The sequence below is a fragment of the Engystomops pustulosus genome, chromosome 1, assembly GCF_040894005.1.
Source record: "Engystomops pustulosus chromosome 1, aEngPut4.maternal, whole genome shotgun sequence".
NCBI lineage: Eukaryota > Metazoa > Chordata > Amphibia > Anura > Leptodactylidae > Engystomops > Engystomops pustulosus.
The window spans coordinates 179434956-179459746 of NC_092411.1; the positions used below are offsets into that span (position 1 = coordinate 179434956).

The 24791-nt window shown below is 44.1% G+C and overlaps 1 protein-coding gene across 1 annotated transcript in view; it reads right to left on the reverse strand.

Annotated features, from left to right (window-relative positions):
* Nucleotides 1-292: 292 nt before the first annotated feature.
* LOC140098491 (uncharacterized) overlaps nt 293-24791 on the reverse strand; it is a 121723-nt gene continuing 97224 nt past the window's right edge. The window contains exons 5-8 of the mRNA XM_072126588.1: nt 14269-14412; nt 8561-8694; nt 7784-7954; nt 293-1212 (exon numbers count right to left, since the gene is read on the reverse strand). Coding sequence (XP_071982689.1) covers nt 1084-1212; nt 7784-7954; nt 8561-8694; nt 14269-14412 — 578 coding nt within the window. The 3' untranslated portion in view covers nt 293-1083. The remainder of the gene's footprint in view (nt 1213-7783; nt 7955-8560; nt 8695-14268; nt 14413-24791) is intronic.

The following is a 24791-nucleotide window of genomic DNA, read 5'->3' on the forward strand; positions in this document are numbered from 1 at the left end:
AAGATCACACTGCTCATACACAATGGGGCATATTTACTAAGAATGGTGCAAACTGCACTTGGCTGTGTATAATGCAGGGTGCGCCGGATTCATGATGTCTGGCGCACGTTCCTCATGAATCTGGTGCTTCCTGAACTGGCCCGACAGAGTGCACCACTTTTTTCTGGTCCATCTTTAACATGGGCCATGCGTCACACTTCTGTCGGATGTTGTGATAAATGTGATCCTCCTCAAGACCCCCACTTTTCCCCCAGCCTCCGCTTAATTAGCCTACTAGAGCTAGCTATTATTACCTAGCACAGCAGGTGTCCGAGCTTCAAAAGACCTCTACAGCCAAATTGTCTACATGCATCCCAGTCCCCATTCTCAAACAGACAGAGTCATAAAATCTCTTAAACTGAATAGGGGCAGTTATGGCGTTATGGTTCATCTCGCCCCAAGAACAAACACATTTTTGGATTGGTTATCTTCAGGAGATCGCAGTGTTGCGATTTCCGTGGCTCTACCACCCTTTGGGTTTAAAGATATCAATATCTCTGGATAGGACCATAGCAAATGGGTCAGGTTTGGTATCAAGCATGGGAAACATGTTTTTGTATCCATTTATTTATATGTGTTTTAGGTAAGGGGGTGATTACATTTTTTAGGTTTTTACAATTTTATTTTAGTATTTTTTTTAGTAGAGCTCATGCAATATGCTCCTTCCTGCGGGGTCTAACCTTCTGTGTCAGTTTTGGGAGTTTCAGAGAGCTTCAAAGAACAGATTGCCACTCCCGTGACCTCAACAATAAAATCCATGCACACATGAACTGCCATCATTTAAATTTAGTGGTCACGTTTTCTTGGAGCACTTAAAAGTTTAACAACCAGAATACGGAAGATATCTGCGCTGCATGGAAAGGGCTCAGTTTGTTAGCCTCCTCCATAGAGCCTTAACGAAGCTGCTCCATACTATTATGGCGAGCATCATTAAGGGGTTAACAATAGCAGGCAGGCAGCATAATTTACATTGCAATTTGATTTAGTTGGTGATAAGGGAGAATGAAAGTCCAACCGTTATATTTACTCTTCATCCTAAATGTTTTAAAAATTAAGATTGAAGATATCATTGGCAATGTCAGAGTTGTTGGTTTCTTTCAGGGCTCTCTGCAGAGTCTTCACCTGTGCTTGCTTGCCAATGGCATCTCTCCACACATGCAGCATGTCTAGGATCTAGGAACAAGAACAAGAAATTCCCAGTCAGATGATTTGCATGTGTGCATAACAAAAATGTTTTTCTTCACTTAGATAAAAACATTGTGAAATGTTACAAATTATTTTAATCTTCCACACCCACACAAAACAGCATGTCAGTTATTTGAACTACAGTCATGGCCAAAAGTTTTGAGAATGATACAAATGTTAATTTTTACAAAGTCTACTGCATCAGGTTTTATAATGGCAATTTGCATATACTCCAGAATGTTATGAAGAGTGATCAGATTAACAGCAATTAATTGCAAAGTCAATATTTGCCTAGAAAATGAACGTTTTCCCCCAAAACACATTTCAACTTCCTTGCAGGCCTGCTCCATTAACACAGGTGTGGGTGTTGATGTGGACAGGGCTGGAGATCAATCTGTCATGATTAAGTAAGAATCACACCACTGGACACTTTAAAAGGAGGCTGGTGCTTGGCATCATTATTTCTCTTCTTTTAACCATGGTTATCTCTAAATAAACAGGTGCAGTCATCATTGCAGTGCACAAAACTGGCCTAACAGGGAAGAGTATCCCAGTTAGAAAGATTGCACCTCCGTCCACAATATATGGCATCATCAAGGAATTCAAGGAGAGAGGTTCCATTGTCTCCACAAAGGCTCCAGGGCGCCCAAGAAGGACCAGCAAGCGCCAGGACCGTCTCTTAAAAGTGTTTCAGCTTTGGGTTTGTGCTACCAGCAGTGCAGAGCTTGCTCAGAAATGGCAGCAGGCAGGTGTGAGTGCATCTGCGCGCACTGTGAGGCGTAGACTCTTGGAGCTAGGTCTGGTGTCAAGGAGGGCAGCAAAGAAGCCACTTCTCTCCAGAAAAAAACATCAGGGACAGACTGATATTCTGCAAAAGGTACAGGGAGTGGACTGCTGAGGACTGGGGTAAAGTCATTTTCTCTGATGAATCCCCTTTCTAGTTGTTTGGAACATCTGTAAAACAGCTTGTTCGGAGAAGTCAAGGTGAGCGATACCACCAGTCTTGTCTCATGCCAACTGTAAAGCATCCTGCAACCTTTCATGTGTGGGGTTGCTTCTCAGCCAAGGGAATCGTCTCTCTCACAGTCTTGCCTAAAAACACATCCATGAATAAAGAATGGTACCAGAATGTCCTCCAAGAGCAACTTCTCCCAACCGTCCAAGTGCAGTTTGGTGACCAACAATGCCTTTTTCCAGCATGATGGAGCACCTTGCCATAAAGCAAATGTGATAAAAACAGAGTTTGGGTCCATGGCCTGGAAACTCCCCATATCTTTCATCCCATTGAGAACTTCGGGTCAATCATCAAGAGAAGGGTGGACAAACAAAAACCAACAAATTGTGACAAAATGCAAGCATTGATTGTGCAGGAATGGACTGCTATCAGTCAGGATTTGGTCCAGAAGTTGATTGAGAGCATGCCAGGGAGAATTGCAGAGGTCCTGAAGAAGAAGGGTCAACACTAGAGATGAGCGAGCACTAAAATGCCCGAGTGCTTGTTATTCGAGACTAACTTTTCCAGATGCTCGAGTGCTCGTCTCGAATAACGAGCCCCTTTGAAGTCAATGGGAGACTCAAGCATTTTTCAAAGGGACCATGGTTCAGGAACAAAATGTGTTAATTGAAAAAGAATGTCTTCTCACAAGTTAGCAGATGTATGCAATCATCTGCAATCTATTTTTTACTGCTCCGCGCGTATATTACCTCCCGACAAGTTAGCAGATGTGAAGAACAGTGAAGAATAGAATAAAAACAGTGAACACAGGATCATTTAAGTGAAAAACGCAGTGAAAAACACAGTGAAGAATAGATTGCAGATGTTCGGCACATCTGCTTACTTGTCGGGAGATACGCTGTCCCGGGATCCGCTCCTCTTCTTTCACCGAAGTCTCCCTGATCTCTCTGCCGCTGCCCCGAAGTCTCCCTGATCTCTCTGCCGCTGCCCCGAAGTCTCCCTGATCTCTCTGCCGCTGCCCCGGGATCCGCTCCTCTTCTTTCACCGAAGTCTCCCTGATCTCTCTGCCGCTGCCCCGAAGTCTCCCTGATCTCTCTGCCGCTGCCCCGAAGTCTCCCTGATCTCTCTGCCGCTGCCCCGAAGTCTCCCTGATCTCTCTGCCGCTGCCCCGAAGTCTCCCTGATCTCTCTGCCGCTGCCCCGAAGTCTCCCTGATCTCTCTGCCGCTGCCCCGAAGTCTCCCTGATCTCTCTGCCGCTGCCCCGAAGTCTCCCTGATCTCTCTGCCGCTGCCCCGAAGTCTCCCTGATCTCTCTGCCGCTGCCCCGAAGTCTCCCTGATCTCTCTGCCGCTGCCCCGAAGTCTCCCTGATCTCTCTGCCGCTGCCCCGAAGTCTCCCTGATCTCTCTGCCGCTGCCCCGAAGTCTCCCTGATCTCTCTGCCGCTGCCCCGAAGTCTCCCTGATCTCTCTGCCGCTGCCCCGAAGTCTCCCTGATCTCTCTGCCGCTGCCCCGAAGTCTCCCTGATCTCTCTGCCGCTGCCCCGAAGTCTCCCTGATCTCTCTGCCGCTGCCCCGAAGTCTCCCTGATCTCTCTGCCGCTGCCCCGAAGTCTCCCTGATCTCTCTGCCGCTGCCCCGAAGTCTCCCTGATCTCTCTGCCGCTGCCCCGAAGTCTCCCTGATCTCTCTGCCGCTGCCCCGAAGTCTCCCTGATCTCTCTGCCGCTGCCCCGAAGTCTCCCTGATCTCTCTGCCGCTGCCCCGAAGTCTCCCTGATCTCTCTGCCGCTGCCCCGAAGTCTCCCTGATCTCTCTGCCGCTGCCCCGAAGTCTCCCTGATCTCTCTGCCGCTGCCCCGAAGTCTCCCTGATCTCTCTGCCGCTGCCCCGAAGTCTCCCTGATCTCTCTGCCGCTGCCCCGAAGTCTCCCTGATCTCTCTGCCGCTGCCCCGAAGTCTCCCTGATCTCTCTGCCGCTGCCCCGAAGTCTCCCTGATCTCTCTGCCGCTGCCCCGAAGTCTCCGTGCTGCCGCTGCCCCGAAGTCTCCGTGCTGCCGCTGCCCTTGCCCCGAAGTCTCTGTCCTGCTCACCGTGTTCTTCAATGTGTTCTTCACACACATATATATATATATATATATTGTTCTTCACATACTATTTTGTTCGCACCGTTTCGCGTGTATCTTCCGACAAGTAAGCAGATGTGCCGAACATCTGTAATCTATTCTTCACTGTGTTTTTCACTGTGTATTTCACTTAAATGTGTTCACTGTGTTCACTGTTTTTATTCTATTCTTCATTGTTCTTCACTGTGTTTTTTTAATTAAATGCTCGATCTCGAGCAGGGGAAATACTCGTCCGAGCAACGAGCCGTTTCGAGTACCTTAATACTCGAACGAGCATCAAGCTTGGACGAGTATACTCGCTCATCTCTAGTCAACAGGGCAAATATTGACTTGCTGCTTTAACTCATTCTAACTGTCAATAAAAGCTGTTGTTACTCATAATATGATTGCACTTGTATTTCTGTATGTGATAAAAACATCTGACAAACACACATAAAAACCAGAGGGCAACAGATCATGTGAAAATACAATATTTGTGTCATTCTCAAAGCTTATGGCCATGACTGTATGCAACTTTGATACAGTAATATAAATATATAGTTTGATTCCCTATAGATGAAAAGAAATTGTGGTGTAACTAATACTGTTAAATGCTGATTCTACTAGTGTAATGTATAAAGAGAATATTTAATGTTATTATAAACATCAGATTGTGTATGCTAAAAGGCCGCCCACATGTTATGAACAACATGTAGGATTGTTCTTTATTTAATCTGCATATAAGTTGGGACAGGTATTTTTATACCAGTCTGCAACACCAGACAATTTTTTTCTGTCCCTGTAACAATTTTGGGTTGTCATGGAAACATGAAATAACAATAAAGCTCTTTTGCAGACACCTCTGATAACTCTTACATGAGAAAAACCATTGCAGTCCAAGGCTGAAGTTCTGTATCAGCATCCAGAGAACTTCACCACAGTGAGCAGAGAGCTACATTTGTAACTAGGAGTTGTCTAGAAGTAGTTTCTTCTTTTTTTGAAATCTTCTATGAAGAATTTCCTATCAGATCTGATGGTAAATTTCTCCTCCCTGCCTCTGCCTTAGTCTTTTTGAGGCTAACTGTGTATATTAGATGGTGAGCTTTCCAGAATAATAGTTGATTTTGTTAGTCAGGATGTTATATAACATCATGTCTGATGAAGAGAATTAGTATTCTCGAAAGCTCGCCATCTAATATACTCAGTTCACATCAAAAAGGCATTGCTTAATTTATTTACTCTTCTTCTCCATTCTATGTCTAACATAGTACAGATCTAAACTCTGCCCTAGTCTATAGTTCAATAATAGTGGAACCTTACTTAACTTGCTAAACATGTATTTGTAGAGCACCATTAATTCCATAATTCCATTTGATTTCATAACACAAGCACAAATAAGTCCAAAGATAAGGATGGCATCAGTGAAGCAGTAGCTGTAAAGGTAAGCTGGCAGAATGTGACATGCTCACTTTAAAGGAGTTTTCTCATCTAAAAATTGTGATGAGATTGCTAGTATGTGCAATCACTTTCTGACTAGTGGTAAGCCAGCTACCGTACTGATCCTGAAAATGAAGGTGCTACAAATTTAAAAAATAGATTGATCACTCTGGACATTGTGAACACATTTAAAAAAAATCTATTTATTCCATAAGCATTCCATAACATATGCAATATAGTGAAACAACAGTAAATCAGAAAATAAATGAATAAAACAAAAAAACAACAGCAAATGTGGGAGTTAATACAATCTAAACACCTAAAGCATGGTGAGTGAAACCTTAGAAACAAAAGACAAAACCTAAAAATTATCCACAATTCAGGAGGTGAGAAAAGCAGTGGGGGAGGAAACACATAGGGGCAGATTTATCAAGCTGTCTGAAAGACAGAATATTTCTAGTTACCCATGGCAACAGCTCCCCTTTAAAATGTTCATGAACACTGGTAAAATGAAAGCTGAGCTGTGATTGGTTGCCACGGGCAACTATAAATATTCTGACTTTCACACAGCTTGATAAATCTGCCCCATATTCGCAAACTTTTCCATACATGGTCCCCAGAGGGTATTAAATTTGTCTACAGTATCAGACATTAAATAGGTGAAATAAATCAGTTGTTATAATGCACAATAATTGTCATCATCACCATATTGGTCCACCAAAATGCAACCACTAATTTAGCAGACATAAAGAAAAATTGTTAGATGATGTGATTTAAATATCCAGTAATGATCCATCTAACAGTATGGTCAATGCACCACCTACCTCCAACCTACCAGTGAATACCTTAACTTATACATTTTAGCAGATTTAATTTAACAATCACACAACTTTAGTACTACTATATTTTGGAGGAATTAAAGTGTAACCCTCATTCTGAGCAAAGAAAAAAAAAGAAAAATACATAATTCTGCTCCAGGTGTCCCTAGGAATCATTTCTCAAAGTATTTAGCCTCTCGGTCCTCATTTAGTACCTTTTTGGTCCCATAGCAACCATGGTTTCCAGCTCTCAAAAAAACTACAATCAGCAAGATGGAGGTGCGGGGCCTGCCTCCTGTCACCTCATCACAAGCACCGGCTGCTGGCCAATGAGACCAGAGCTATCTTACATCTATCTATCTATCCATCTATGTATCTCCTATCTATCCATCTATGATTCTCCTATCTATCCATCTATGATTCTCCTATCTATCCATCTATCTATCCATCTAACTAACTATCATCTATCTATCTAACTAACTATCATCTATCTATCTATCTATCTATCATCTATTTATCTATCTATCTATCTATCTCATATCTATCTATCTATTTATCTATCCCAAATCTATCTATCCCATATGTATCTATCTATGTATGTAGCTATCTAAGTAATACTCCAGCAAAGCACATGACAGGACTGATTGCAGTCTTGGAGAGTGTCTCCTGCCACTTCCTTGTGTGAGGTGAATGGGAGAGGGGGAAGGGCCTACAGTTTCTGTCTGAGTGGATTATTTCTTTAGACAGTATACAGGTGTAGGGAAAGCTGAGGAGAAATAAGTGTAGGTGTTTGGTTATTACATTAGTCAGTGTTCCTGTCAGCACGTGACTGAGTGCTGGAGTGGTGACACATGACTGCTGCAGCACTGAGCCATGAGGTAATCAGCTGTGAGCAGGGAGACAGGAGGTAATCAGCTGTGAGCAGGCAGGGGGATGGGGGCATGTCTCCTGCCCGTAGTCTTCTTTATGAAGGCGGAATGTCCATAGTAACAGCTATTTGAGCAGTCACTGCCATCTAGGAGAAGTCTGCAGAATACAAGAGGAAGGAACTTTTGATATGTTGTAGGGCAGGTAATTTTAATCCCTTTTGCAATTGGATTAGTTACCTTACTAATCCAATTGCAAAAGGGATTAAAATTACTTGCCCTACAACATATCAAAAGTTTTTTGAAATGACGGTTACACTTGAAATAAAATGTGATCTTTTTCATAAAGATATTACACTTTACAGATATTACCTGTAATTTCACTTACTTTGTCTCTCATTTCTGCATGATTCTGCTCAAAGAACACGCAGTCTTTCTCCAAGAATCCCAATTTATTAGCTAATAATCTCCAATCCCTTTTTCTTTTCTCTATTAAAGACGCCACTTGCTGAAGCTGGTCATCTCGTATTCTCCACTTGTCTTCCAAGCCAATATTTGTCTAAAACGGAAAATACCATTTTTTAAAGTTTTCTCCAGTCACTGTAGACTATATTACTGACTTATAATATGTCCTGTATTTGTACTACTCATCTAAACTTAAACATGTTCTCCTAGTTAAGAAATAGGCAATAATCAATACTGGATTTTGCAGTTTGGTCTTTGCCTCTAATACAAAATCTAGGAAAATTAAGACTAATTTTGAAAGGATAGAAGGCTGACTTATGCTTGTTAAGATTATCTTCCTATATAATTTAACTGCCCCTTCCACTGTAAACATAGAATACAATACCAAATGTATTGATCCCATAGGATTTGTACATTACAACCATGGCCGTTACAGACATGGGGGACAAGGGATGCCTTTTATCTAATATCACATGCACAGTTTCTTGTTGTACATAGAGTATTGGGCATTAGAAACTAGTGTCTTAAATATGCAATTATTGAGAAGGTTGATGTAATCAATTGGTGAAATGAAAATGTATATTTTTACTCCTGGACTGCTGCTGCACTGTGGATCGCTTCCTGGTCCCTAGAGTGTTGTTCCTAGGCTGTGGGATCCCATTCATATTGATCTTATATATACCTAAATTACTGTACTTACTGGAAGTGAATTCAACTCTCTGATGTCGGCAGATGTCACTTCTAATGGTATTATTGGGAAGTGTAATGTGGACTTAACTTGCTCTTGAGGCATTTTAAGAACCCAGGTTACAAACTGTTCTTCATTAATTGTCCCTTCGTGTAATTGTAGTCAGGTTTGCAAAAACAAAATAGACAGAAAAGTCATGTATTAGATTTTACTATAAAGTTCCTCATAAAAAAGAAGAAATATGGTGCATGTATTGTACAGTAGATAGGTGCCCTTTCCACCCTTTTTATTGGGTTAAAACAAACACTTTGTAAATGGTCTTGAGGGAGTCAAGAGGAACTATCACTGCATGACCAGAACATGAAAGAAACCATCTTCATCCATGGGTCCATGGACAGGAACATTTCTTATAATCAGACAAAGACCTAGTACCAACGTGAGTCTCCTAGTAGCCTCCATAAAATCCAATCTAACGTGCTGGTTATAACAGTGTGTCTTATGAGAGCCACAAGATGACAGGCACCAATCAAAATATTACATCCAGGGTACAGTTATAAGAAAAGGGAAAGAAAAGTATAACCAAAAAGAAGCACACCATTAATAAACACAAGATGTGGAGTACAAATACTTTATTGAACATTGGAAACAAACACTATGATGGTTAAAAAGAATTATAAACAAGCAAATAAGACAATGGGAAGGTCTGTGAGGCTCCAGCCTGCCAACCACTATACCCACTAGAAATTATGGGGTGTGTATCTCACTTAGAAGAATGATATATGGTAAAAACTGTTAAGGGTGACCCCACGATCCATGTCTCACATCGCTGGTGCACCCATGTTCCTCTTTGTTGCGCAGCCCCGACCCTTTGTCACGGGTTCCCCCGCAATCCATGTTGCAGATCGAGGGTACACCCGTGCTCCGATATGTGCTATCCCGTCCCCGGCCCATACTTCTCCAGGGTCCAGGCTGTGGTTCCGTCCAACCGACTAGGCCACGCGCTCCCGCTGCTAGGGAGCGCATGCGATGACTCTCCAAGAATTTAAAGGGCCAGCGTCCACCTAATTGGTGGAGTCTCCACCGGCCTTCCCAGAGGCCGCTCCAGAGTCTCCTCCGGTCTTCCCAGAGGCCGCTCCAGAGTCTCCTCCGGCCATCCCGAGGTCCTGCCTTCCCGAGTTCCTGCCTTCCCGAGGTCCTGTCTACCCTGTGCATCTACCTTGGCTGCCATCACGGGCCTAGTCGCACCCATGGAGTGACCTGGTGGCTCCCGACCGCAGCAAGACCATCCCGCTTTGCAGCGGGCTCTGGCGAAGACCAGGGGTCCACATAGACTCCACTCTCGGGTTGCGGCTAGTACCATCATCTCCCGCGGTGGTCCAGGGAGTCCACTGACTTTAGCCTCAAGAGACTCTTCCCACACCTCTGTGCGTGACAAAAATATATATGATAACAACGTATATATATTATGATTGAATAAACAGTTCAATAGAGATCAATGCATGCAAGTATTTTTAAATTGTCCTGATAAGAGAAATGCATGTGACTATATCAAAGTCCATAATAAACACACGTGAAGATACAGTATTAGAACAATGACATGCATGCAAATGATCCTGAGTGAACCCTACTAAAGAGAAACGTGAATATCTATGTCAAAATACCTGCTGAATGGCAGCAAGGGTTAACAGATCAAAATGTATAATAATTAATATAATTCTTTATTTATATAGTGCACACAGATTACGCAGCACTGCGCAGAGTTTGCCAATTCGGTCCCTGTCCCCAATGGGGCTCACAATCTAATCAGCCTACTATTATGGTTTTTTTTTTTTGGACTGTGGGAGGAAACCGGAGGACCCGGAGGAAACCCAGCAAACACGGAGAGAACATACAAACTCTTTGCAGATGTTGACCCTGGGACTTGAACCCATGTCCCTAGTGCTGCAAGGCTGTAATGCTAACCACTAAGCCACCGTGCTGCCCAAAATGTCTAAAAAAAAGAGAGATACACAAACACATATTAAAAAACATGCATGTGTATGAAATAAAAATCCATGTCTGACAAAACCCAAGGGGTCAGAGTCCTGCACTTGAGAAACATGAGCAAAACACTCCTGTTAAAAATACTTGTGTGAAAGGGGCCTTAGACAAATATATGTAAGAGTTGTATATGCATTTGGCTAAGAAACTGAATTCTTACTATCCAAATATAACACTTAAATGCTTAAAACAGCATGCTGGAATTATATCCAGATGAGGTTCAAAGACTAAATAAATCTGGATGATATCTCTTATGGCAGGTCACACAATGCTGCATTAAACAGCATGTCCCTCTTCTGGGAACATGACAGGGAGCTGCCAGGAAAGCAGTATGATTTATGCTGAGGTCACTAGAGTATAGATATAAATTACTGTAGATTGGTACAAACTGTATGTGATGGACTTGACAACTGTATTAAAGTTGTTCCTAAATGGATTATCTGGTATTATTACATTAATGCGCAATGGTTTGACCTCATGCATACAAAAAGTCATACACATTTCTATATGATTATCTACGGACTATAGAAATAATAATTTTTAGTTTACGTAAAAAAAAGAGTACCCTCTGCCTGATTTTAGGATTAACATTTGAAACTGAATTTTCAGCTTGTTTGAATCCCTCTCTAAACCAGGGTCGTAACTACAGTAGTAGCACCACTATGGGTCACGCAGTATAAAGGGGCCCCATCATCTGACCTGACACTAAACAATCGAGGATATGCATCAATATATACATATTGTGTACCTCACTATATATATATATATGTGTGTGATGTTTACATGCTTTATTAATTTATATGTGTGTATCTGTAATGTGTATATGCTGTATGTATATATGTGTCTGCCTATGACTGAAGAACTGTATGTTTATGTATATAGGTCCCTACAGAGGGAGCGGGCGAGGTGCCAAAGTTGTTGCACAGCCTGTGACAAGTATCCATTAGATACCCATTAGATCTCTATTAGATGCTATAATGAAATGTACAAACATACGTACACACAATGTGGGTCACATGCCATATTTTGTCTTGTTCATCAGGACATCAATAACACTCACTTCCCTGCTAGCCTTATCTTGTATTATTAATGAGATCTCTGGACTGGCACGACTACAAAGAGTGACTCTGGCTCTTTCTTGGGGTAGCTATCAACTAACACCTCTGTAGCCAAAGCGACTCCAGACCTTCCTTCTGGGTTCACTCCACATTTAGACAAAGGATCATGTAAATTCCATGGGCCTGTATGACCAATATGTCAGTTAGGGACAATTATGATCCATGCCAGCCCAAGGCCAAATACATATATTGCATACCTGTGTATAAATTGGTTGTATCATTCTTGGACACAGAGATATAAATATATCTGAATGGGAGCATAGTAAATAGGTTATGTCTAGTATCAATGTAATCCAGGGATTCATCCGGATCCAATGAGACCTGAAACCTGACCCTATAACTTTCCATTGAGAAGCTGGAACTCCTCCAATATTCTGAATCTGATACCATGTAGGAGCGTTCCTAGAGCCCTCCTATGGGTGTGAAGGGGTGTGTCTAAACCTATTATAATCAGAGCACCAGAGTTGTTCCCAGGGTCTTTGCCTGGGGGAATTTTATAACATCACCAAGCGCAGGAAGGATCTTCAAGTGTGGACTATGCATCCCCATTAGGTCCACACAAGGTAACAAAATTGCTTTTATTTGTAATCCTACACCCGTACTCTGTACTATGCTAACTATATATATCTACTGTATGTACTGTTTGTCTAGTGTGCCATTAAGGCAACTAAATATGAAATTTAACCTACATTGCTATTTTATCTCGATCCACCAATTCTCACATCCATGTTCGGCTACACAGTTGACTCTAGCCTTATACCGGGCTTATATCAAATGAGAGTTGGTGGCAGTGTACTGTACACAGGCTGTGAGCTGGGTTTTGTGAACAGATCTAACTCATTAAAATTACCGTATATACTCGAGTATAAGCCGACCCGAGTATAAGCCGAGACCCCTAATTTTACCACCAAAAACGGGGAAAACTGATTGACTCGAGTATAAGCCGAGGGTGAGAAATGCATTGGTCACAGACCCTCCCAGTATATATCCAGCCAGCCCCCTATAGTATACAGCCTGCCCAGCTTGCCCCCAGTAGTATACAGCCAGCCCCGCCTGCCTCCAGTAGTATACAGGCTGTCCCCAGTAGTATACAGCCACCCCAGCTTGCCCCCAGTAGTATACAGCCAGCCCTGCCTGCCCCCAGTAGTATACAGCCTGCCCCCAGTAGTATACAGCCAGTCCTGCCTGCCCCCAGTAGTATACAGCCTGCCCCCAGTAGTATACAGCCACCCCTGCCTGCCCCCAGTAGTATACAGCCTGCCTCCAGTAGTATACAGCTAGGGCAGCCTGCCCCCAGTAGTATACAGCTAGGGCAGCCTGCCCCCAGTAGTATACAGCCTGCCCCCAGTAGTATACTGCCTTCCCAGCTTGCCCCCAGTAGTATACAGCCTGCCCAGCTTGCCCCCAGTATTATACAGCCTGTCCAGCTTGCCCCCAGTATTATACAGCCTGTCCAGCTTGCCCCTAGTATTATACAGCCTGCCCAGCTTGCCCCCAGTATTATACAGCCTGCTCAGCTTGCCCCCAGTATTATACAGCCTGCCCAGCTTGTCCCCAGTAGTATACAGCCAGCCCAGCTTGCCCGCAGTAGTATACAGCCTGCCCAGCTTGCCCGCAGTAGTATACAGCCTGCCCAGCTTGCCCGCAGTAGTATACAGCCTGCCCAGCTTGCCCGCAGTAGTATACAGCCTGCCCAGCTTGCCCCCAGTAGTATACAGCCTGCCCCCAGTAGTATACAGCCACCCCAGCCTGCCCCCAGTAGTGTACAGCCACTTCAGCCTGCCCCCAGTAGTATACAGCCATCCCAGAATTAAACAAAAAAGTTATATACTCACCCTCCGGTGGCCCCGATGTGCAGCGCTGCTCCCACGATGTCCGCGCAGGTTCCCTTCTGGCTTCCGCGCCGGTCTTCTGTAAGATCGTGCAGGGCGCCGCCATTGTCCTCTCCCGGGCGGCGGGCGCATAGTATGTAGGGAGAAGAACATGACGGCGCCCAGCACGATCTTACAGAAGACAGGCGCGAAAGCTAGAAGAGGACCCGCGCGGACAATTTTTTAAGTCCATTTTTAAGTCCAAGTATTGACTCGTGTATAAGCCGAGGGGACGTTTTCAGCACATTTTTTTGCTGAAAAACTCGGCTTATACACGAGTATATACGGTAATTGACCTTGCGTACCCCTCAGAGGTCCAGAACCGTCGTATACGTTAACGCCACTTGTGAACGTACCCTAACAGGCATCTGTGACTAAATATGTTTTTAAACCCTTCACAACAGCTGAGAAGAAAAGATTTGCCTAATTAGATTACTGTAAGCATTGTGTTTACAAAAACGCAAGCTTTAATGTGATGAAACTACTTTTCTCCTCCTTAAAAACAAGACCCAATACAGTTATAATGACCAAAAATATAACACTTATAGCTTGTGTAAGGAATTGACGATAAAAACCTAAAAAATGTCCAGAGAGTTAATGTGGAAAACAGGTCCAGAGATAAGGGGGATAAGTAAATTTTCCACAAGACATATTCAATAAATATCAGCCAAAAGCATAAAATTACACTTACCTTCATTCTTTTCATCTATTTCAAGAAGTAAAAGGTGACAAAGGTTATCTATATCTTTAGATGTTTCACTTGGATATAGAATGGACAGCAGCATTTTAAGAGACTCTTTAGTCAGTGTACTGGAGGTTAATGTTTGAAAAAATCCTGAAAATCAATTAAAGAAAATTAATAATGTTTTATTCTGCATCATAGTTGTCATTAATATGTTTTATAAAATATCCTTTAATGCTTTTACTATTTAGTTCCCAATATTTCTTCATTGTAAAGCCATAGACACAACAGAGATCGTCCCATGCATCAACCAGTTTGTTGCCGCTATTTTTTGGGGAAGAAGCAACTCCTTGCAACATATAATTATGACTTTTATACAAGTACTAGCTGTAGATCCTGGCACTGCCCGGGATAGGAAATAACTGCTCTTAGCTATAACAAAATATAATGGGATAACAAAAAATATTTTATATGCATCTAACTCTGTCTTTGACCGTTTTTTTTCAGCGTCCGTCTCTTTCAGCGTCCGTCTCTTTCAGCGTCCGTCTCTTTCAGCGTCCGTCTCTTTCAGCGTCCGTCTCTTTCAGCGTCCGTCTCTTTCAGCGTCCGTCTCTTTCAGCGTCCGTCTCTTTCAGCGTCCGTCTCTTTCAGCGTCCGTCTCTTTCAGCGTCCGTCTCTTTCAGCGTCCGTCTCTTGGTAACATTGGTGGGGTGAACTACTATAATGTAGAGCACTATTCAAGTAAATTGGGTCATCTGCAGCTTCCTGTATTTAAGGTCTTACTGTTAGGATTGGGTACACAAAAGACAGGGGATAGTGTGCCCTGAGCTTGCCCCAGCCTCTGTCCCTTCCTATAGCCCCCCCACGCTAAACCGTGGGGCGACTACTTGAAGACTCGGAATACTCTGGTTAAAGTGTGGAAGGGAAATACAAACAGACTGACAAACATAAAACACAAAAGAATCGTAAACTAGCCGGAGTCACAACGGGAGGGTACGTCAATAGCAAAGTCAGAAAGCAAAGAGTCAATGTCAAAAACTAGCCGAGGTAACAACAATACAGATACAGAGCAATACAACCTAGTGCAGCAAGCGAGTGGAGAAAGAGATTTCAAACACTGGCACAGGTGACTAGTGAAGCTGCAATTTATGCAGCCAGAACTCCACCTCCAGAACCTGATAGGAGCTGGACAGCATCTGGGAATTAACCCCTCACGGTGCAGAACAACAGGCACCAAGCAGAGGTTCAAGGTCCCAGCCATTCCTAGACAGCGCGAGATCTTAGCAGCCGCTGCCCAGGACGAGAGGTGGAGTTTGCGCGGACACGCGCCGGGGTTCGGAGAACGCTTCTGGTACCACCAGAAGAACCGGAAGTCCCAGCAATCTCCCTAGCGAACCTGACAGTACCCCCCCCCTGACGGGGGGCCTTCGGACCCCTAGATCTTAAAGATGGCTTCTGAGGGTAGGTCTGATGAAACAACCTGAGTAACCGTGGAGCATGAACATCTCTAGCCGGAACCCAAGACCTATCCTCAGGACCAAAACCTTTCCAATGAACCAGGTACTGCAGGGAGTTACCTACCCATCTGGAATTCACAATTTTTTCTACCTCAAATTCCAGATTCCCCTCCACAATAGATGGAGAAGGAGGGTCAGAAAGAGGCAAAACAGGCTCAACATAGCGCTTCAGAAGACTCTTATGGAAGGTGTCATGGACCCGCCACCCTGCTGGAAGTGTAATCTTGAAGGAAACCGGGTTAACAATATGCGTAACAACAAACGGACCCACAAACCTGGGCGCAAACTTCAAAGAGGGGACCTTCAATTTAAGGTTTTTCGTGGATAACCACACTTTATCCCCCACCACAAACGTATCGGAGTTAGTGCGCCTTCTTTCAGTTTGTTGGACCATAGAATTTTGTGCCCTCTGAATATTCCCCCGAACCTGTGACCAGAGTGAGCGCAACTTGGATGTAACAGCTTCCGCTCGAGGAATATTAGAGACAGGCACAGATGAAAAAGAGAAACGAGGATGAAAACCATAATTGCAGAAAAACGGAGATACCTGTGTGGACGAACTACTGTGGTTATTAATAGCAAATTCTGCCAACGGAAGGAATTTCACCCACTGGTCCTGACTGTCCGAGACAAAGAGTCGCAGATATTGAATCATCTCCTGATTCATCCTCTCGGACTGACCATTAGACTCAGGGTGAAACGCCGACGAGAACGACAAATTAACTTCCAGTCTAGAACAAAATGCTCGCCAAAATTTGGAAACAAATTGTACGCCCCTATCTGACACAATATCATCTGGTATACCATGGAGGCGTACAATATTCTGTATAAACAATTCAGCTAATTCTTCAGCTGAAGGTAACTTTTTTAATGGAACAAAGTGTCCCATTTTAGAGAAACGGTCCACTACTCCCCAAACCACTGTACAGCCTTGAGACGCTGGCAGATCAGTGACAAAGTCCATAGACACTTTAGACCACGGCCTGGTGGGAACTGGAAGCGGAAGAAGAGGCCCCTCAGGACGTCTCCTGGGAGTCTTTCCTCGCGCACAGACCTGACAGGCTTGGACAAATGCGTGCACATCCTTAGTCATGTGAGGCCACCAGTAACTTCTCTTCAAGAGATCCAAGGTACTCCGCATTCCCGGATGACCTGCCAACACCGAGCAATGCGTCTCCTCCAACACTCTCAAACGACAAGAAAGAGGAACAAATAATTTGCCTTCCGGAAGGTCTTTAGGTGCAGATCTTTGTCCTGCTAAAATTTGAGAGGAGAGGTGGGAGGAGACAGCTGCCAGCACAACCCCTGGAGACAAAATATTCCTGTCAGTAGCCTCTGGAAGCTCAGGAGTCCCGAAGCTACGGGACAAGGCATCAGCCTTCACATTTTTTGACCCAGGTCGGTAGGTGACCACAAAATTGAAGCGAGAGAAAAACAAGGCCCACCTAGCCTGACGTGAGTTCAAGCGTTTAGCAGTATCCAAATATACTAAGTTCTTATGATCCGTGAGCACAGTGATCGGATGAAGAGCTCCCTCCAAAAAGTGTCGCCAGACTTCAAATGCCCACTTAATGGCAAGGAGCTCTCGATTACCAATATCATAATTCCTCTCACAAGAGGAAAACTTTCTAGAGAAATATGCACAGGGCCTAAGTCTGGTGAGAGTGGAGGACCCCTGAGACAACACTGCACCAACTCCTACCTCGGAGGCATCCACCTCCACAACAAACGGTAGAGAGAGGTCAGGTTGAATCAAGACTGGGGCTGACGAGAATGCCGCTTTTAAAGTTTCAAACGCTGAGCAAGCGGCAGGGGACCAATTGTTCGGATCAGCACCCTTACGGGTTAGATCCGTGAGGGGTTTGGCGATCACGGAAAAGTTCTTTATAAAGTTCCGATAATAGTTAGCGAAACCTAAAAAACGTTGTAGGGCCTTAAGATTGGTAGGCCGAACCCAGTCCGTGAGCGCCTGAACCTTACTCGGATCCATCTGTACATCAGAGGGAGTCACAACATAACCTAAGAAGGAAACCTTCTGGACGCAAAAAACACACTTTTCCAGCTTAGCGAAGAGGTGGTTTTTGCGCAACCTGGTAAGTACTTGGCGGAGGTGTTGCTGGTGAGAAACCATATCAGGAGAGAAAATCAAAATATCGTCTAGATAAACCACCATAAACACACCGATGTAATCATGAAAGATGGAGTTCATAAACCCTTGAAAAACCGCTGGGGCATTACTCAAACCAAAGGGCATAACCAGGTATTCAAAGTGCCCCAAAGGTGTATTAAATGCGGTTTTCCACTCATCCCCTTCCCGGATTCGAATCAGGTTATAAGCCCCTCTGAGATCTAATTTAGAGAAAACTTGGGCCCCAGAAACCTGATTTAAGAGATCCGGGATCAAGGGGAGAGGACCTGAGTTTTTTACCGTTATCTTGTTTAATTCTCGATAATCAATACACGGCCGTAAACCACCATCTTTTTTCTCAACAAAAAAGAACCCGGCCCCAGTGGACGGATATGTCCGATTGCCAAACTCTCATCAATATAACTCTTCAGTGCCTCCCGTTCAGGTACCGACAGGTTATATATACGACCCTTTGGCAATCTAGCATCAGGAAGAAGGTCAATTTTACAATCAAACTCCCTGTGAGGAGGAAGTACTTGGGATAAGGGTTTTGAAAACACATCTGAGTAATCAGAGAGAAAACCTGGAAGACTCTGATCTTCCGCCACTACTGTACATAATGAAACTCTGGACAGGTGATCCTTACAGTGAGGACCCCAATGAACCAGCTCCAGAGTTTCCCAATTAATTACCGGATTATGGATCCGGAGCCAGGGTAGACCAAGAATGACATTTTCAGACAGGTTTTCCATAACTAGGAAAGAACACCATTCTACATGCATAGCTCCTACCATAAGTTTTATCTGCGGGGTTCGGAATTTAATCAACCCTGCCTGTAGAGGGGTCAAATCCGCACCCGACATCTGGATAGGAGTGGACAATGGAATCAATGACATGCGAAACTGAGAGGCAAAATTATAATCGATTAAATTAGACGCAGCACCTGAATCCAAAAAGGCGCGACCAGTGCAGGAAACAGACTGAAACTTAATAGTACAAGGTAAATACATTCTAGACACAACTGGGAGTACCTGAGCTCCTAAGCAGTCCCCCCGACTACTGCTTAGGAGCGGAAGTTTTCCTGCTGCTGCCTCTTGGGACAGGTGTTGACCTGATGATCAGGACTTCCACAGTAGAAACAAAGATGACGTCTCATTCGATGTTGCTTCCGCTGTGCAGGAGAGATGCTATCCAGCTCCATGGATTCCAATTCTGGACTACCCGGAGACAGATTGGCCGCTGGCTGACAGTCAGAGGACACCCGAGGTGATCGCCTGGATCTTAGGCGACGATCAACTCGGATGACCAGAGTCATAGCATCATCTAATGTCTGAGGCTCGGCATAAGCTAAGACTAAATCCTGTACTTGGTCTGACAGTCCGGACATAAATTGGTCTTTTAGGGCGCAGTCATTCCATTGCGAGTCAGTCACATACTGTCTGAACTGGGCACAATAATCTTCTGCTGTCCGTTTTCCCTGACACAGAGATCTAAGGTGGGAAACTGCCAGTGCTCGGCGGTCAGGTTCGTCATAAATCTGGCCTAAAGCAGAAAAAAAAGCGTCTAGAGAAGAACGGGATGGAGAGTCAGGTGGGAGAGAAAAAGCCCAATTTTGCGGATCCCCACGCAACAGGGAAATTACCACGCCCACCCTTTGAATCTCTGTGCCCGATGAACGAGGGCGTAAAGAAAAGTAAAGTTTACAGCCCTCCCGAAATGAAAAAAATTTCTTACGGTCACCAAAAAACACGTCAGGGAGAGGAACCTTAGGTTCAGGCGTGGGTGGCAGTGGATCCTGCGGTGATGTCTGCCGTGGAACCTGCATAGATTCCTGAATTTGGAGACGGGAAGCTAGATCCTGAACAAGCTGAGTTAGGGTCTGGACCTGAGCGACCACAGCTGACAAAGGCTCCATGGAAGGAGAGAATGTAGCAGGTCGGATACAGGATGCAGACCTGTGAGTGGCCAGTGTTTCTGTTAGGATTGGGTACACAAAAGACAGGGGATAGTGTGCCCTGAGCTTGCCCCAGCCTCTGTCCCTTCCTATAGCCCCCCCACGCTAAACCGTGGGGCGACTACTTGAAGACTCGGAATACTCTGGTTAAAGTGTGGAAGGGAAATACAAACAGACTGACAAACATAAAACACAAAAGAATCGTAAACTAGCCGGAGTCACAACGGGAGGGTACGTCAATAGCAAAGTCAGAAAGCAAAGAGTCAATGTCAAAAACTAGCCGAGGTAACAACAATACAGATACAGAGCAATACAACCTAGTGCAGCAAGCGAGTGGAGAAAGAGATTTCAAACACTGGCACAGGTGACTAGTGAAGCTGCAATTTATGCAGCCAGAACTCCACCTCCAGAACCTGATAGGAGCTGGACAGCATCTGGGAATTAACCCCTCACGGTGCAGAACAACAGGCACCAAGCAGAGGTTCAAGGTCCCAGCCATTCCTAGACAGCGCGAGATCTTAGCAGCCGCTGCCCAGGACGAGAGGTGGAGTTTGCGCGGACACGCGCCGGGGTTCGGAGAACGCTTCTGGTACCACCAGAAGAACCGGAAGTCCCAGCAATCTCCCTAGCGAACCTGACACTTACAGCACCAGACCTCCATTATATGAATACTGACATTGCCCATGCCTAAATCTAAAATTTGTCATCTCAAACAACAATTATTTTGATATTTATTATAATTTTAGAGGTACTTTAAGCTACCATAAATTTACTGAATACACTATAAATGACCCCAGCCACTGGTAATGAACATGATGAATAGAATCAATAACATCACCGAGTTTTATGGTTCCAGTTGAATATGTGGTTTTCCAGCTGTGCCCGGAATAATTTGGAAGTGGAATGATTTGTTTAGTGATGAGTTATTTGGCCACCAGGTGGCAGTGACATTTAAGGCACAGCTCTAAGCTTGCAGTAAAAGCAGCAGTTGAAAGCAGCAAATGCAAAAAGGGAAAAGTTTAATGCTGTGGCATTTCTTCAAATGGAACACTGACCTTACTCTGACAGGTATCATGAATAGTGGTAGAAAATCTTGCGTACACAAGTGGATGTGAGACGGTTTATTAGCATGCGTCCTAAGCTGGTATGTGTTGTAGATGTGAGTTTATAGAGCTGTTGTCGGCTGATATCATTGGCCATAAATATTGCAGACATGTATGCTCTCTGTTTTGCAATAATCTTTAATTAAGATGACATCACCAAAGTTTGCTCAAGTTACGTTTTATTTAACCCTTCAGCTTGATAGAACAAAGATGTTTTTGTGCTCTGTTGTCCAGTGCTGAATCTAATTCTTGTTGTGTCCTCAACTCATTGTAACCAGGAAGACACCATAGTACTTGGTCCTACATCCTTTGTTCTGGCAATCCTCTGGTTTATGCATGGTCTTGTAGCCCAGAATAGAGGGGCACAGCAATGGGGGAGGATGTGCAGCATTACTTCATCCTCCATGTAAGACATAAGCTGCTATCTCATGTCTGTCCTGTTTTCCCCTTCCCCTTCTTTATAACAAATAAATGTGTTTTTGATTCCCTTCATCGCACCCCATGGTGGTGGGGGTGAATACAATACATCTGCCAGGTGATAGCTATACCTCACAGATTCATGGACATTGATTTGTGAAGTGGTGCACATTTCCCATGTTGTCTGATCCCGTGTAGGCTGGTGCACATATCAGCTGAGGTACCATCTCATAAGGAGTACAGCGGCATTGGTGGTATATATATAACGACATATATATATTAAATGCACTTGGGTAAGCAAGCGGTGCAAACACTACCGCATAGGAGGAGTTAGTAAAATAATTGGTCTTCTTGGTCGTACATACCTGTGAGTGCTGATACTTAGCAGGATTAAGGCCCCTTGCACACAAACGTGTGCTTGCCCATGCTGTAATCCAGGTAAGCACACAGCCAGGTGCAGGAGAAAGGAGGGGTGAGCTCTTCTAACCCCTCCCCTCTCCATAGAAAGCTGAGTGGCACCATCTGTGAAATGGCAAAATATATTTTGCCAGGCAGATCCGAGTGTGCTCACTGTGACCGTGTGCCATAAACCTCGATGTGGGCTGTGATCACGGTGGTTGTATGCATGAGGCCTAACTCTGTCTTGCACAACAAAAGCCAACACTTTAACCATTCATTCAGGTGCTGCCACATCTATGGGCCCATGGAGCCCATGGACTCCATGTCTGGTTCAGCTTAATGAACATAAATAAGTCCACTTTGCCTGTGAATAGGCAGATCCTCTTGTCAGTGATGACAACCCTGGTGGTACTGAACACACAGGGCTGGATCATAGGGTGGGCTCTCCCTAGCACCTTAGTGCCCCAACCACTTTGCACTTAAAGGGTCCTCCCACCAAATGTGGGCGATTTAGGTATTTGCATGGCCGTCTGAATCACCCACAGTATGTGCAAGTCCGGGCTGCTGCTTTAACAGCCAGTTCAGAGAGGCCTCTTGCTTCCACCTGAGCCCACACCTTGCTACCGTTTCATTTCAGATCGTGCTTGAGGGCGCGGTCCCACGTTGCGTTTGCAAACGCAGACGCAGACCAAACCGCGCCCACCGGGCGGTCCGCGGTCCAATCGCATCGGCGTTTTCAATAGAAACATAGAGAAACGCCGATGCGATTGGACCGCGGACCGCCCGGTGGGCGCGGTTTGGTCTGCGTCTGCGTTTGCAAACGCAACGTGGGACCGCGCCCTGACAAAGGTCGACCTAAACAGGTTAGACCTAAACATCGCAAAAAGAAATCCTGTGATCTGTTGTTACAATATATGATTCTTACAAACGTTTCCTGGAGCTGTAAATATAAACTGTATGATATGAATTAAAAGAAAATCTAAAAAAACAACATAGGATGTGTGCTACATTTTTCTCTACTACATTTGGCTACTGTAGTCTAGAGTAGTTATTTTAAGGCCAATATTGACTGCTGACTGATGATTAATACCCATTGGCATTCACCTATTAAACAGACAAATGCAAAGTGAAGGGCGAAGGAACAATTGTTACAGTGGTTGAACCTGCTTCATGCTGCAGAAAAGTTTTCAATCAGATGACATACAAGCATTTATTCATTTGTGGGCTGGGTAGAAATGCAATTACACAAGTTTTGTGCATATTGACGCACACACAATGGGGGATATTTAACATACACTTTTGTCATATGCTGTGCCGGCATATGACAAAGATGTATGTTAAATACAAATAGATGTATGTTAAAGGCTCTGGCTGCATGGCACATATTCCTATGCCAGGTCCTACCTTGCTTGAACAGTTGGTAATTGTAGAAAGTGCGCAGTCACAGAGCTAACATGCACTTTGCCTGCCCACTCTCCTCCTTCATACTCCCCACGCGCCCTTATCATGGAGATGGCATGAAGGGAAAAATAATGGCAATTCCTGGTGGTTCATTACAATTGCAATTATTTCAGGTCTTCCAAGCCAGTTTACAGGCATAGAAGCCCTGATAAATGTCCTTCCATGTCTGCGTGTCAAGACATACACAATGTCAACGAGCTTACAATGTAGAATTATAATCATTGGACCACAAAGGAGTTTTCTAGGATTAAAGTATTGATTAACTATTGCAGTGCTGCTGAGATGAGCAGTGAATCTGCTTCCCAGGCTTTGTCACTACTTGGCCTGGTTATAACCCAGTCCAACAAGGCGCAACCTGTATTTCCTTTCTTCGTTGTTTCCGTGTCCCAATAATAAGTATTTCTTGGGCCATTGCTAATATTGCAGATGTGTTAACCCCTTAACGCTGAAGCCACTTTTCACCTTTCTGACACGGCCCATTTTTAAAAATCTGACATTTGTCTATTTAAGTTTCATAGTTTCATAGTTTATACGGTTGAAAAAAGACACTTGTCCATCAAGTTCAACCAAGGAAGGGTAGGGATTGGATGAGGAAGGGATTTAGGGAAAACAATCAATGTTATTTAGCTGTAAAAAGGCATCTAGACCCTTCTTGAAGCTATCCGCTGTCCCTGCTGTGACCAGCGCCTGAGGCAGGCTATTCCACAGATTGACCGTTCTCACAGTAAAAAAGCCCTGTCGCCTCCGGTGATTAAACCTTGGTTTCTCCAAACGGAGACAGTGCCCCCTCGTCTTTTGATTTGATTTAATCTGGAACAACTTACCACCATATTTTTTGTATGAACCATTCATATATTTATATAAATTAATCATGTCTCCTCGTAGTCGTCTCTTTTCCAGACTAAATAAATTTAGTTGTTTTAATCTTTCCTCATAACTGAGACCCTCCATACCCCTTATCAGTTTTGTGGCTCTACGTTGAACCCTCTCCAGCTCCAGGGCATCCTTTTTATGGACCGGTGCCCAGAACTGGACAGCATATTCCAGGTGTGGCCGAACCAGTGCCTTGTATAGTGGTAATATTACATCCCTATCACGAGAGTGAAAGTTGTTATAGCTTTGGAACGCTTTAACAAATCCAGTTGATTTTGAGATTGTTTTTTCGTGACACATTGTACTCCCTGTTGGTCGAGAAATTTAATCAATATGTTTAGTATTTATTTATGAAATAAATGGAAATTTGGCAAAAATTTTTGGAAAGTTGGTCATATCACTAAAATAACTTGGCATCATTTTTCAAACATCTTTTCCTTTATTTAGGATGTTAGGAGGCTTATAACTTTAGGTGCAATTTTTCAGATTTTCACGAAAATCATCAAAACCTACTTTTGGAGGGTCAATTTAGTTAGAAGTGACTTTATAAGGCCCACATGACAGAAAACCCCCATAAATGACACCATTTTAGAAACTACACCCCTCAAAATATTCAAAACAACCTTTGGGAATTTTGTTAACCCTATGAGTGTTTCATGAGGGTGAAAGTTAAATGAAAG